The sequence below is a fragment of the Acipenser ruthenus genome, chromosome 24 (assembly GCF_902713425.1).
Source record: "Acipenser ruthenus chromosome 24, fAciRut3.2 maternal haplotype, whole genome shotgun sequence".
Taxonomy (NCBI): Eukaryota; Metazoa; Chordata; class Actinopteri; order Acipenseriformes; family Acipenseridae; genus Acipenser; species Acipenser ruthenus.
Window position 1 is genome coordinate 1985701 of NC_081212.1, and position 14766 is coordinate 2000466.

At 48.4% G+C, this 14766-nt stretch overlaps 3 protein-coding genes across 3 annotated transcripts in view; 1 reads left to right on the forward strand and 2 right to left on the reverse strand.

Annotated features, from left to right (window-relative positions):
- Window positions 1–732: 732 nt before the first annotated feature.
- On the reverse strand, window positions 733–4107 carry LOC131700491 (glyoxalase domain-containing protein 4-like). Its single transcript, XM_058997920.1, has 9 exons — window positions 3844–4107; window positions 3388–3437; window positions 2788–2908; window positions 2569–2713; window positions 2319–2455; window positions 1942–2028; window positions 1649–1762; window positions 1422–1508; window positions 733–1254 (listed from the first exon to the last, which is right to left on the reverse strand). Exons 1-9 carry the CDS (start codon window positions 3931–3933, stop codon window positions 1189–1191), a joined length of 897 nt encoding a protein of 298 aa, XP_058853903.1. The 5' UTR covers window positions 3934–4107; the 3' UTR covers window positions 733–1188.
- A 14-nt stretch (window positions 4108–4121) lies between these two features.
- Window positions 4122–9391, forward strand: LOC117429142 (rRNA methyltransferase 3, mitochondrial-like). The gene is made up of 4 exons (XM_034048363.3): window positions 4122–4860; window positions 5734–5978; window positions 6254–6421; window positions 6835–9391. The coding sequence occupies exons 1-4, from the start codon at window positions 4220–4222 to the stop codon at window positions 7392–7394; spliced, it is 1614 nt and encodes a 537-aa protein (XP_033904254.3). The 5' UTR covers window positions 4122–4219; the 3' UTR covers window positions 7395–9391.
- An 886-nt stretch (window positions 9392–10277) lies between these two features.
- LOC117963272 (nucleoredoxin-like) overlaps window positions 10278–14766 on the reverse strand; it is a 32617-nt gene continuing 28128 nt past the window's right edge. Inside the window, exon 8 of the mRNA XM_058997919.1 lies at window positions 10278–11344. Within this exon, the coding sequence (XP_058853902.1) occupies window positions 11162–11344 (183 nt within the window). The 3' untranslated portion in view covers window positions 10278–11161. The remainder of the gene's footprint in view (window positions 11345–14766) is intronic.

The following is a 14766-nucleotide window of genomic DNA, read 5'->3' on the forward strand; positions in this document are numbered from 1 at the left end:
GCCTTATTGCACCTAAATTCACTGGACTGCAGCTGCGTCGACATGCATTTAGCATTGATCACAGGTCCAGTTCTGCTACCAACATCAGAAACCACATGCTGTTTGCTATGAGAGGTTTCATTCAAGAAAGAAGCATGGGAGCATTGCATGTATGTGGTTTTTGCAGTGTGGCTGGGCATGAAACAGACTGGATCATATGACACAGGCTGGTGTGTAGTCATGGTCACGTGACTAGCTTGCTGCCATGGATACGAGTACAGTGTGTTCCGAGAGGAAGTGACCTTTGAGAGCATTACCAGCTCAAGCTTGAAACTGGGAGTGTGCAGATTCCCTTTTCATATCGTTTACACCAGTGTCAGTGGATATCAGCGCAGCAATTTTAACCTGACCGCCTACATTTAATAATGTTCTACAATAATGCATGTGATTCAAAAAATCAAGGTGTTGCTTCTTACTGACTAAGTTTGCATGCCCAGGGGGATCTGTCCTGTTGGGACAGATTGCTTTGAATCTGAAAACAAACGTGCAGAGTTTGCACGCTAAACTCAAGGGGGCTCGGAGGATCTGCTGCATCTGGACCTGTCTGCACAGGAATCCCATTGAACCCCCCCCCACCCCCCCATTGCAGCTCATATCTGGCTTAGATGCAGAGTACACAGAGGAACTGGGAATGCAATCCTCACATGGGTAGCTTGAGGAGGGTTAGATGAGACACATTTATGAAGCATCACGTTTCCATTGTAAATCATCTTTAATGTGTTGTGATACCAAAGCCTCCAGTTACAGCACTCTGTGCCCATGTTTAAAACACAGTGTGGTAGCGATGCTGCAGCTGCTGCTGCTTGTGGCTTATCCCAGAGCTAGACTGCCTGCAGCTCCTGCTACCAGCTCTGTTTCCAAGCACAGGACAGGGCAGTAGAAACACAGCTCCAGTGATATGTACACAGTCCTATATCTATATATGTGAACGTGGCACCCTGGCTCTGCTGGGGTTCAGGGTCCGCTCTGCTGGGGTTCAGGGTCCGCTCTGCTGGGGTTCAGGGTCCGCTCTGCTGGGGTTCAGGGTCCGCTCTGCTGGGGTTCAGGGTCCGCTCTGCTGTGACTGTGGCCTCGGTTTCTGTTCTTTCAGGGGAAGGCGTCAGTAAGTGCTGGGTGACGCGATGCAGAAATGCTGGAACCCCACTCCTCCTACGCAGAGGCTTTCTGCTTCTTGTGCTTGGCAAACCATTCGTCACTTTTGTCAGCTGCCATCGCCTGCAAGGCAATCGAGATGTAGCTTTGATGACATGATATCTTTAAGGCAACCGATAAAAACAAATACAACGCGTCTGATTGTTTTTAAGCATAGGTAAGCATCTGTCTCCCTGGAGGCAGATGCTTACCTAATCTTCTGTACATTACAAGGAAAAAAAAACACTTACATTGTCTAGCAGAGTGTCTCCGTTGGGGTCCACTTTAGAAAGCTCTCGGAACGCCTCATCCCCCACAAAACAGATCTCGTGGTCATCCTAAAGCACCCACGAGAAAAAGACCAGATTCAAATCAGCAGCAGCACGTTACAGCGACCCATATACATTTCACACACAAAAAAGTCCATTTTAAAAGGCTTCTGCAAACATCAGAGTCCTGCTGACGCCCAGATGCTCACCGGATCGGCCAGAATCACCACCTCCACCGTGGCCTTCCCTGGGGTGTCCAGACTGACCAGCGGGGTCAGGATCTTCCAGCTCTCCTTCTTAACCAGGGCTTCAATCTCAGGCAGCTGGAAACACCACATAGAAAACCAACAGACTGGGTCTTTGAAATGCTTTTTCAAATGCCATCATAAAACACACATTCAAAAGACTAATATCTCCGGTCCCTGCTGGAGTAATCCTGGGAATGTCAAAGAGAAATCGGACCCCTGGGGTAGTTTCATTGCCCTCCCACCCCTGGAGTTACCTGCTCTCTGGGACAGGAGAAAGCGATCCTCCCGAATGCCGTCCCGCGGTCCACAGCCGCACCGATGTCCTGCAGCTCCAGCTTACACTGCAAAACACAGGGCTGCATTTATTTACATCCAGAGCGTGCAAAACCTGAAGCAGGCACGCCTAGGATTGGTCATATTTGAAAGTACAGCTGTGCTTTATGACCCAAGTCATTTCCCTGTTCTACAGGTTTATTTTCAATCAAACATCCAGACCCATTGCAAACGTGCCCCTGACAAGTGATCAAAGGTGTTAGCCTTTGATATGCCACTGAGGTGGGGTCAGTGCCGGCTCTGGGCTGCTGCACATTACACCAGCTTTGCATGATGTTCTGGAGACACTTTCAGTCACCTGGTGGTCAGCGTATCCCAGCAGGACAGTCTTCTTGTCTTCGTTCCTCTCGTAGACCTTCATCCCGAGGAGGGCTGACCAGTACCGTGTGGAACGCTGAAGATCAGACACCCCCAGGGTCACTTTCTGCACCGGATCTAGGGCAACAAACCCAACAAGCGGGGGGGGGGGGGGGGGCGTCTCGTTAGTTGACCTGTGCGTTTGAACTTCAGTGAGAGCTTGACAAGGTTTCAAAGTCAGCGCCGGTCACCTGTAGCAGGCTGCTCCTTGTCCACCAGGTAGAATTTATACCCCCCCGGCACCTCCGCCACGTACGTCCCCTCCCCGGCCTCTGCCAGCGGCCAGCCCAGCTTCCTGGCATTGCTGACCGCCTGACTGGACTGCAGGGTCAGGCCCTGAGAGGTGAGGAAACACTCATTAGGAACACACCACGGATTTAAACGTGACTGCCTCTGTCTGTGACACTCACCAAGAAGTCACTGCCAAGCCTGTACTCTCCCACGCCGTAGTTATAGGTGAGCTCAGCCACAAAGTGATCGTCTTCTGCCCCGTACCCGACCATGGTCTTACTCCACCTCCCGTCATAGGGGCTGCAACACAAAGTGCAGAACACGCTTCTCACTGAGATCTCACTGATTTCCCCAGGCACAGCTGGAGGCTTTTCTCTACAGTGACGAAACCTCTTTCATAAGACTTCGGACAGCTGTAGAAACTAGAAACAGCCACAAGTGTTTGTTCAACTTCGTCCATCTTAAATCAACCCCCCAATCTAACGTGACCTTTTCCTGTGGTCACCTGTGGTCAGCTATACCTGACAAAGTAACACTGGAACGCAGGCAGCTGTCTTTCATGACACCTTGTCCACACCGGCCAGCTCCGCTATACCTGGGAAAGGCAGTGGGACCCAGGCTAAAGTTTCCCACACTTTAGATGTGCTTTGACCACACCGTGAATGTTTAATAATACTCATTTGCATGACCCTTTCACAGATACAGCGGTGTACTAAAGACCACTTGACTTTGTTATGCAATTAACCAGAATATCCAATAACTGTGTGGCGAGTGCATACCCATTACATGTAGCTTTACAGCCCTCTTCAAATTCCTCATGTCGTAAGATCTGTGGGGAAAAAACAAGAGAGATACAATTGGAAGCCAAGAATCGTGCTGGGGAGCCGGTGACGAGGAAGTCTTGTTGAATTTTACAAGACGTGATATAATAAAAAGCCTCAGAAAGACTGCTGCCAGCAGATTAACATCAGGGCTAAAGAAAGAGAAGTGATCGATTAGATCTAGTTTAGAGACAGTGTCATGGGTGGTTTCATAATTCGGTTCAATTCTATACAAGTACACAGCAACACTATCCACGCTCCAAACGAATGTCACCAAAAAAAGTATTATTAATACTTTATCAAGTCATGCGCTGTGCCCTTCTGTGGAAAAAACCAGGACGTGCTTTAATTTTAAACGTCACAGTGACACGCCTGGTCTGCTGTTTACCTTAACAAAACGCAAATTCTGCTTACTTTCATGCCGAGCACTTCCCTGAAGAAGGTGGCAGTCTTGGGTCTGTCTCCTACTTTAAAGACAAAATGCAAAGCCCGTCTAAGAGCCATCACTAAACGGTGCACCAGGCTTGTGTCCGCGTTGCAATGCGATCTCTCGCTCCGGGATTGACAGACAGGGAAGGTGTACACACGAGTCACGTGATAGCTTCCGCCTGTGTCGAGAAATATGTCATCCCTATTGAGTTTAGGAAATCTAAGCAGAAAAAAGCATGCACCATGTGAACTTTGAACAGTGTTTCACAATCGAGTTGAACACAAACTTGAAACGCTGGCTCAGATTCTGACTGAGCAAGCAGTTAGCTGGTTACACTAGAGAAGATGCTAACACTAATACATGCAGAACATAGGTTCAAATATTCAACATATATGCACCATTAATAAAAGACAAGCATCGACATTATTATGGTGCAGGGCGCAGTGCTCGACTGTATCCTTGGTGCATCTAAGTGTCCTGAGTGAAAAGTCAAAGGTCGCCGTACAGCCAATCAGATCGCTGAGAAAGGAGACGCTCACGGCCAACATGGCGGCGTTCATGAGAGGCGTGAGTCGCGGCCAGACAGCGGTCGAAACGTTTACATTTTTAACAATCCGAGCAAATCAAACGATCGACGCGAAGAGATATGTCAGGGCCCTCCGACGAACACCCGTCAAAGTGATATATCCAGAAAGCGAGGCCGCGGAAACGAAAACGAGAAAAACGACCGCGAAAGTAAAGGACCAGTCCAAAGCCGACCAGTTTGACAATAAGACGCTCCCGAAGTACTGGAGACCAGGAGGAGACGACAACAGCAAAACCAAACCAAAGCCGCAGCCCAGTGAGACCAACGAGAAGAGACCGAGACCGACACAGCCTTTCAATTCGGAACCGCTGAAAAACAGCGTCCGAGCGAACACGCCTCCCAAAGACACACGGGACAGAGACGAACTCGAGGGGCTGAGATACGACAAAGCCTACCCAGGAGACAAGAGATTAGCGTAAGAACTGTACACACACTTTCAGAGTCAGAGTTCGTTTATTTATGAGCATGCAATTTTAAGGGACGGTAATGGTTTTTGGTTATATACAGTTTTATTGCATACATTATATATTGTGCAATACAAGTTAAGATAATACATTAATTATCGGCTGGTTTCACAGCCCCCGATTAACTCTAGTCTCGGAATGCTTTACCTAATATTAGGTAGTCCTAGATGAGTGCTAATCAGGGTCTATGAATCTGGCCAATGCTAGTGTTTTAAATGTCTTTAATTACAGTGTTATTAACATACCCAGAGGCATTCTGTTTTGAAGCTTTTATTATTGATGTTTAAGAAATTCTTTGCAACAAGCTTACTAGCCTAGTTATGCATCCTTGCTGCTTATTCCATAATGGGACATTCTAGAAGCCAACCAGACTCTTCCCTACATGATCACATGTTGCTGGAACTTGGCGTGGGAGAGTCCGGCACAACATCCCTTTGCTGGGTGTGGCAATCAGAAGATGACCAATGGGGTTGCGTTTCCTTGACCAAGCTGAGTCCAGCACGCTGTGTCTCCCCTCATGTGCAGAATGCATTGCGTTTCCTTGATCAAGCTGAGTCCAGCATGCTGCGTCTCCCCTCATGTGCAGAATGCATTGCGTTTCCTTGATCAAGCTGAGTCCAGCACGCTGTGTCTCCCCTCATGTGCAGAATGCATTGCGTTTCCTTCACCAAGCTGAGTCCAGCATGCTGTGTCTCCCCTCATGTGCAGAATGCATTGCGTTTCCTTCACCAAGCTGAGTCCAGCATGCTGTGTCTCCCCTCATGTGCAGAATGCATTGCGTTTCCTTCACCAAGCTGAATCCAGCATGCTGTGTCTCCCCGCAGGAAGGTGGTGACTATCGTGAAGTCGAGGAGGTTTCGGGAGCAGCATGGAAAGATCTTGCTGGAAGGCCGGCGGCTGATCACGGACGCGCTGGGATCCGGGGCGGTGCTGCAGACGCTCTTCTTCAGCTCGCTCGACGCGCTCAAGGAGCTGCCGCTGGACAAGCTGCGGAGGGTCAACCTCATCAAAGTGAAGTTCGACCACATCAAGGTCTGGTCAGATCTCGTCACGCCGCAGGGCATCATGGGTAATACTACAAAACGGTCCATAAAAACGGATTCGTTTTTATTTCCTTTAAAAACAAAATGGTGAAGAGAAAAGCTAATAGGGTTTTAAATACCATAATTAAATGATAGAAAATGTAGTTGTAGTAGGGGCCACTAGGTGTCAGTGTTTTTTTTTTTTTTTTTTTTTTTTTTTTTAATTCCACAACCTCAAAGCCATAATAAATCTGTGACAGTAGTGTGGCTGAGTTTTGTTATGGGATGCCTGTTCTGATTGATTTCTCTTTTGGTTTCCCAGCTATCTTTGCCAGGCCAGATCACTCAAAGATGACCTACCCTGCCGAGCAGCTGGAGCACTCCCTGCCCCTGTCGCTGATCTGCGACAACATCCGGGACCCGGGGAATCTGGGAACCATCCTGCGGTGTGCAGCCGGAGCGGGGTGCAGCAGAGCGCTCCTCACCAAGGGTAAGGGTGTCCGCTCAGAGCCCCGAGGAACTGGGGAGCTGGGCAGCATGCCTTCAGGGTTACAAGCGTTTTTATAATCTCACATTGTACTAGTGCTGCTTCCTGACAGGGTCCCTCCAAATCGAGTCCGCAGTGGGGTTGTGTGACCCGGAACTGCTGCAAGCGGCTGCCTCTATTCGTTGCACAGTGTGCTGGCAGGGTCTGTTATCTTTGAGATGAAAGTTCATTAAAGCTTCTTAATATGCAATAAATGCCATCTAATGCAGTCAGCCCGTTAAACATAAAATCTGGTGGGTTTGAGATTAATCTGAATACTTTTTTTTTTTTTTTACAGTAGATTTGTTAAGAGCCTCTTAACTGTGGGAAGGTCTGCACACACTGTATTTTCTGATTCCTGTCTCTTTTTATTACAGGTTGCGTGGATGTTTGGGAGCCCAAGGTGCTGCGGGCCGCTATGGGGGCTCACTTCCGACTCCCCGTCATCCCTAACCTGGAGTGGGACGAGATTCCAAACTACCTCCCCAGCAGTACTACCGTCCACCTAGCAGATAACTGCAGCTCCCCCTCGGAGAGCCGGGGCTCGGACAGGCTCAAAGCCGGGGACTATGGGTGGGTGTCCAGCCGACCAAACCCAAAGAGAATCGGGTTCGAGGAGCACAGCCTGGACTCGGATTCAGACTCGGACTCTGACTCTGACTCGGACCTCTCCCTTCCTGAAGTGGAGGCCCAGCTGTACCACGAGGGCTGGGCACAGAACCAGACCGCCCTGGTGATTGGTGGAGAGACTCACGGGCTGAGCCTGGAGGCCCTCCGATTGGCCGAGAGGACGGAGGGTAGAAGGCTGGTGGTCCCCATGGTCCCGGGGGTGGACAGTTTGAACTCGGCCATGGCGGCCAGCATTCTGCTCTTCGAAGGAAAGAGGCAGCTGAAGGCAGAGAGATCCAGCCCGACACAGAAGGTGCAGAGACAGTGACCTCCTAGACCTTTGTATTTAGCTGTTGCGTATTATTAAAAGCTGCAATCTCCCACAGGGTGTCCACTGAAATCAATGACCTGCTGAGTGTTTATCCTGCAGGTCTCGTGCTAGTAATACAGGCAGCAGCAGCATGCAGGGTACCTTCTCTAAGCTTTGTCGAAGCTCAAAGAGCACAGCAATTCTTTTTTTGGTTTGTTTTGTCCCTTTCTCTAATGCTTTGCAGAGAGTATTTTGTAAACCAACACTTTGTTTTTCTCACAGCTCTACAGCTTTGCTCTTTGAGACGCTTGGTCTAGCGTCAGCTTTAATTTTCCACAGTTTAATGGTCCTTGAATTCCATAACATTGGACTGTTTTGTAATTGAATACGAATGACTGGCTTGTCTTCTATGCATTAGCTTGTCTTCTTGTGAATGGAATTTGACAGCTAACCGTTCCCCAGTGCCCACTTGTGCAATTGCGTTTTTTCCCTGTGAATTAGCTCAAACAAGAAGTCACTTCTTGCTTCTCTTTTTTTCAGATTGTTCTCATAACGGTAATAATAGTTCAGCTCTAAGGTTTCCACTGCAATCCCAAGTAGCCCCAGCTGTTTCAGCATATTCACTGTAGCTCTGAAGTCTCGTACTTGCTTGAGCCAATAAAAACTTGGCACATCTGCTCGCTCAGATTAAACCGATCCAGGACGCTGCTCGGGGGTTTTAGCATCTTTCCAAGCGTGACGATGGAGTGCTGGGTCCCCGTCTGGGAGCAGAGCGTTCTTTATGTGTCGGGTAACAGTGCCAGAGCGTGTGTGCGTGTGCGTGTGTGCGCGTGCATGTGCGTGTGTGCGTGTGTGCTTCCCTCCACATGCCCGTTGGAAGGCATTCTTCACCCTGCTGATTCGGGAGGCTGTTAATTGAGGTGCAGTCCAGACTGGCGCTTTTTGGCAGGACGGCCCGTCTCTGCTTCCAAAGCATGTGAGAGTGGAGTGTAACCCAAGCTCCTGTCTGCCAAGGAGGAAATGCACGGCCACTTTCCGAGGGGAGGGGCTTCATGGTTACACCCTGGGGTGTAAAGAATAAGAGGGGGGGCAAGGCAAGGTTAAAAAAAAAAAAAAAAATCAGATTCTTAACCAGAAGCTGCATTGATGTCTAGATGCTAATCAGAAAAAGATGCCGTTCTGCCTGGATCACGCAGCAGGGGGCGCTGTAAAGACGTCATGGAAATAATTTCACATCATGTTTAACTGAATAGTTACTGTATAATAAAAGGTCTTGCATTGATATCTGTTTTCTATTGAGCTGTACTTGTGTGAAAATGGCTGTAGAATTTATAAAATGACCTTGGGGGAAGATTCCCAGCCTTAGTCTCCAACCCCATTCCTTGAAAGAGGGAGGGAACCCACAGAGCCGAGGGGCTGGTTTTCATCATGAGGGTGAATGGGTTTGTAATTCTGATAATCCTCCACATCCAGTCCTGTCCTCCACTATCATTAAATAATGACAGCATTAAGAGGTTTCAATTGGGTAAGTAACACAAGGTACAGGTGAAACAAAGAGCAGGAGCTCTCTGGATCTCAACGCCAGCACTGTGTACAGCCTGTTGTCTTTAGAACTAGAAACAGCTGTAGTACCTATTTCCTGCCAGCAGATGGTTCAGGGTGTAACCGAGACTGGCTTGGACAGGCTGGGTCATTTCACTGCAGTGTAAAACCACAGGCCAGAAGCAAACACATTATTGTAATGCTCTGGGATTAAAATTCGACAGCTTCTTCATTTCAATGTAATTCACCCCGGTGTGGATTGATGTGTGTTTTCTAGTGGTTTTAAAGCAGCCCAATATCTGATGCAAAGTGGGACATTACAATAGGAGGTGCCAGTCATGAAGGGGTTAATGACGATAGACGGGCGTTCCACTGGTTTTAAAGGAGCTGTCGTAGTGCAGTAACATGAAGAGGCCATTCCCGATGCAGAGCGAGACCCTGGAGGTAAAGGGGTTAACAAGCCCCTGGCTCATGCAGAACACATTTCTATAAAATCAGGTGCAATGCTGAGTCTGCAGCTCAGAGGAGAGTAGGAATGATCTAACCTGTTAACATGCATGACAGACTGCACCACAGCAACAAAAAACTGCCACGCTCGCAAGGAGCTCACAGCGTGCTGGATTCAGCTTAGCTAACGGACAGGCTGCTCCACTGCCCCCTGTAGAGACTCTTTCATTAACTCCTAACACGCTTTCACACCCAGCACAAATCCTGCTCCCCCAGGGTGGTATTAAGCAGAGATCTTCAGAACACGAGATGCTGATTCCATTTTCTCAGATCGCTCCCTCACACCCATCACAGGAGCGGGACGACAGCAGCTGTGTTCCCAGGTGTCGTCAGCCAAGCCCTTGGAAATCTCCAATTAACAGAAAGACAAAGCGTCTTGCGTGTCGGGATACAAGCGGAAACAATAGGTAGGGTGTAAAGTGAATAAAACTTGGCCAACAAGACATCTGCGGAGAGATTCTCAATCGGAACACGAGCCACCCACTGTGGCCACAAGCAGAAAAAAACCCTTGAAAGCTTGCCCTTGCTTTTTTCTGTTTTTCTTCCTTCTGTCTATCTTGTTTTCTTACTGTCTTGCACCTTTCTTTTACCTTCCTTTTCTTTGTGACCCTCATTCCTTGTCTCTTTGTGACCCACTATCTGCACTGGAGCGCTGTTGTCTCCTCATCGCTGACTATGGTAAATCAGCCCAGTAATAAAGAGTGACCTTTATCTGAAATCTCGAGTCTCCAGAGAGGTTCATCTTAAAAAGGATTAAACTGTTCTTTAGATCATGAGAACAGGCTGGTAGAAAGCCCTGAAAATATAACACTCCATTTAATTTAGTATTTTTGACTGACACAACACTCCCGATTTCAATTTGCCAGCTCTTTATTCCCCCACACACAATCCTGCGTTCACTCCTATCTCCAGCAATGACCCAAGGCTGTAGGAAGCGATCAGGTAGCAGGATCAAGAGGAATGAAATCTTTAAAAAGAAATACATCAAACATCTTGAGCACAGCAATGAAGGTGCCAGCAGTAATGCTGCAGATGCTAAAGAGCTGTGAGACTCTCATTTAGAACAAGTTAGCAGTGTTGAGATTTTTTGTAAACTTTTGTAAATGTTTTGGACTAAAAAGACAGCATATAATTTAAGACCTTAATGAAATAGCATAGCAGTAAAAGAGCTAATTGCTATTAAAAAAAACATTAGAAGGAACAGCATGTAGTGGTCAAGGGAGGTTCCTTCATAGGGAGTTCACAATACAACACAACCAAGCCCCTCCACCTGTTCATAACACACACCAGCTCCTATTAACAGCCCTAATACTTTATACACTATTCTTACAGAGTACACATTTATTTTTAAAACTCATTTATTCCTTATATTTGTTGCCAAGTCAGATCTCTTGGGAAAAAAAATGTCCTTGGTAAGAAAAGAGAAAAACAAAAGCAGGTTGAAAGTTTCCCGTGGTTCACTGCGATGATGAGGTCTGTGGTGCCGGCCGGGGCCAGGTCTCTGATCAGTGGCACAGAGCTGCTTCTTAAAGAGTCAGGCTGGGGCACAGAAGCATACGAAGGCACCGCGATAGATATGCAATAAGATCTTATGTTAGAACACATAATAATAATAATAATAATAATAACAACAAACAGCAAGAAGAGTTGAAAGCGAGGCTCTGGCTTTAAAACAGTCCGGGGGTCGTCGTGTCGGGGGGGGGGGAGGGGTCTTTGTTTTTTAACCGCGCCCCTTTTCAGATGGGTTCGGGTTTGAGTTTCTCAGCCAGGAAGTCTCCCACGAACTGTTCCACGATGGCTGGCGTGATCTCCTCCACGTCTTTCACGTATTTGGCGCGGGCCGACATGTCCAGGATGGTGAGCAGTGGAGCCGCCTCTGGCAGGTTGGTGTAATCGCGCAGCGAGTCGCTCATGTCATCCTTCAGAGACAGGAAGAGAAAAATAGCAATTTAAGACAATAGAATACAATACAATACAATACAATACAATACAATATAGACTTGTGCCTTAAAGGGATCTCATCAACACTTCCCAATTATTACTTCATTTCTTACGGGTTTAATATCTCCCTATGTGTGCTCTGTGTGATTCTGGCTCAAAAGACTCCTCAAGGCTATTATGTGTGTTGGGGGTTGGGGGCGTGTGTTGGAGGTGGGGGCGTGTGTTGGAGGTTGGGAGATGGGGGGGCGTGTGTGTTGGGGGTTGGGAGGTGGGGGTGTGTGTGTTGGGGGTTGGGGGTGTTGGGGGCTTCAGTCCCCTCTGATACCACGCCCCCCTGTGGCTGTCTGCACTGCCCTGGGATGGAGGCTGGTCTGCAGAGACAGGCTGCTGGTTGTAAATCTCAGGGCTCGCGTTACAGCTCGTGTTGTGCGGCTCTTTCCTTTCTTGCTGCTTTTTTGTTTTTACAATTTTATGGCCCAGACTTCCTTCAGTGTCCAGCTGCTCCTTCCATCGTGTGTGTGTGTCATTGTCTGCGTGTGTGTGTGTGTGTGTGTGTGTGTGTCATTGTCTGCATGTGTGTGTGTGTGTGTGTGTGTGTGTGTCATTGTCTGCGTGTGCGTGTGCGTGTGTGTGTCCTTTAACCCCTCACTTCACTTAACCCCTCAGCTGGGAAAAACATCTTTGCAAAACATAAATGCATGCAATTAAAAGAGCGGACGCTGCACTGTAAAAACATTTAGGTAAATACTTCTCACAAGGTAGACTTCTTTCTAAGGGCTTGATCTGATCAACCTATAGCCTGCTGGGATAAGCCTCGCCTGCGTTATATTAGAGCATTTCCAGCATCTGGATCACATCAGCCACTTACTTCTAGGGGTAAATCGCAGGATAACCACAGATCGGTGCTTGCAATACAGGGCGATTCCCCAGCGCTGTAAAATGCTCTAACAATCACCCATGTTATTTAATACATGTGCCCCTTCCGGGAGCTAATCACTTCTGAATCTAAAACGGGTATCCAATAAAGGAAGACACACTAAGAGGTGTCTGAACCAGAGACACAGCGGAGGTCTCTGCAGTATTGTAGAGGCACCCAGGATGGGGACGGGAAGCAGAATAAATACAGCGGTTTCAAAGGGCTGTGCTGCACCAGAGCAGACTCCTATAAAAGCATGGTGGAGTCGACCAGGTGAGGCAGAAACAGCAATCAATCACGGTCCTGTTAAACTAGATCCCTTCAGTGAGGCAGAGACGAGCCTTGATGGGTCAAACAGCCTCTGATCGCTCCCCTGCTCAAGTCAAGCAGACAGATGACTCAGCCGAGGACGAGTGCAAGCGTTTGCCAGGACGTTAATCGTCTTCCCCGGGTCTGAGGGCAGTGCCAAGAATCCGGGCACACCCCTCCCGCTCCTCGCCAGCCTCCTGTACTGAGCAGTTCAGACTTGCAAAAGAACAAACCCCAGCCTCCTCCATAAATACCACAGCTAACTCAACAAACAGGCTATTAAAACACACCAGTCTTTTCCCCTCCGGTGTAGTGAAAGCAGTTTGGAATTCACACCACAGTAATCCCACACATAATGACCAGCCAGAGGGTACAGAGCAGATCGGTCTGTGGTTGGCTTACTTACCCATTAGGGTGCACTCTGCCCTCATTACAAAAATCCTGAAGCTAAACCCCAAACGAAATGAGAATCTGTAGCAAACACAGCAGCCTGGAGATCTTAAACTAATGAAGCTGCCCTAAGTTTTCTGGCCAGGGGCACATTTGATTTCTCATAAGGCTGAGGTCATTTTTGCTTTTAAATTGTGAAATAAAATGTGCAGATTTAAGAGAGTAAGCAGATTGCAGTGACTTCAGCTCCCCTCCTGATACATCACGACTGCAGGATTCCAGATCGGCTCAGCAGCTGTGGCGGGCACTGCTGTGAGGTTCCAAGCGATTCCCATACACTCGTCACGGGTCCTTCAGAAGAATTCCGAGGGGGGGGTCTGGTTGTACTTGCAGCTGTTTGCAGTGGGAAGCTGCTTCAGCACGGACTGACCTGCCCCCCTGCACAGCAGAGATTAGGAGGGAAGCCCGGAGGCTGCAGTGGGAGAAAAGGGATCGGGAACGAGGGTCTGAGAGCTTCAGAGAGGAACTTGAACTAAATCAACACAAACTTCCCACCTCCTCTCCCAGCACTCCTCAGACCGGACTGGTCTGGGCACAGCGGGAGTCTCTTCAGTGTGTCGGGGGTCCTGCTGCTAACGTGATTGTAACTAAGGAGGTAGGAAGCACTTTTACGTGCTAAGAAGGGATGATCCCGGATTGGCTGAAGCCCTGAGAGGTTCAGTATGAAACTGTGGTAGTGTAAATGCATAGTAGCCTGGAGAAAACTGCAGAACGACAGTGCACAGTGTGCTGTGGTAAACCTTTACCAGGGTCGACACATGAAGATCATACCATGACATCACACAGAGATCTGAGGAGTGAAGCTCCTACAGCCCTGCTGCTCAATATACATCACAGCCAGAGAGACGAGGCGGGGGGGGGGGGGGGTCCTGTAACCAGAGGATCTTGAAGTTCGCGGCTCCTCATGTGACCCTCTGAAACAGGAACCGGGCAGAGGGGCGGCACTTTGTTTGGATAACCCTGAAGAAAGGCTCCCCCCAGGCCTTCAGAGAGCCAGGTCACTTACACTCCCAGCAGCCCCTCAGAGAGAGAAGTCCTGACAGCTACGCCTGAGCAGCGAGAGCCACTTCAAAGGGGGACGATCACCTGGCAGCGTGCATGAAAACATTGATTAAAGAAATTTGAGGCAGGGGTTAAATTTGAAGACGTTTTACGGCCCCAGTAACAGCGTCAAACCAGATGTGCGCGACTTTATTCCTAACTAAAGAAACTCAATCCCACTCTGTAAAAAACGACTTCCTGAACAAATTACACTTCTACTGGGAGGGATTCAGAACCGGAAGATGATTAGCACATCTCATTGCTTTTGATTTCACAGACAATAACAGATAATATTTTTTATGGCTGTGTTCTGTGTAGAGGAGCTCTCAAACTCACTCAATAACCCTCCGCTGAGTGAGGACAGGGAGAGGAAAGACCTTTTAAAAAAAATACACAGCTGGTTTAAAAAAACAAAACACAGGAATCCAGGCCCGATATTCCCAGAGATATCCCGGTGGGTTATTCTGTGCGTTACTAACCCGGTTGCTAAGCACGTTTCATATGCATCCCAGGGCAGTGCTCCAGGTATCCAGGCACAGTGCCTCCAGCTGGACCCAGTCTGGTCTGTAATGAGCTGCAGAGCTGTGTGTTCGACACACTTAAGAAACCATCATCATCACCGATGTGCTGCTTGGCATGGCTGCTCTCTCCTGGTTTACAGCAAATGAAATGGGGTGTGCAGGG

Excerpts from the sequence above, each read along its gene's own strand:
- LOC131700491 (XM_058997920.1), bottom strand. The coding sequence starts at position 3,933 with ATGGCTCTTAGACGGGCTTTGCATTTTGTCTTTAAAGTAGGAGACAGA. Across the intron at positions 3,438-3,843 it reads GGGAAGTGCTCGGCATGAAA|ATCTTACGACATGAGGAATT; the intron begins GTAAGCAGAATT and ends TTTTCCCCACAG. Across the intron at positions 1,255-1,421 it reads GAGACACTCTGCTAGACAAT|GCGATGGCAGCTGACAAAAG; the intron begins GTAAGTGTTTTT and ends ATTGCCTTGCAG.
- LOC117429142 (XM_034048363.3), top strand. The coding sequence starts at position 4,220 with ATGCAGAACATAGGTTCAAATATTCAACATATATGCACCATTAATAAA. Across the intron at positions 5,979-6,253 it reads CACGCCGCAGGGCATCATGG|CTATCTTTGCCAGGCCAGAT; the intron begins GTAATACTACAA and ends TTGGTTTCCCAG. Across the intron at positions 6,422-6,834 it reads CAGAGCGCTCCTCACCAAGG|GTTGCGTGGATGTTTGGGAG; the intron begins GTAAGGGTGTCC and ends TTTTTATTACAG.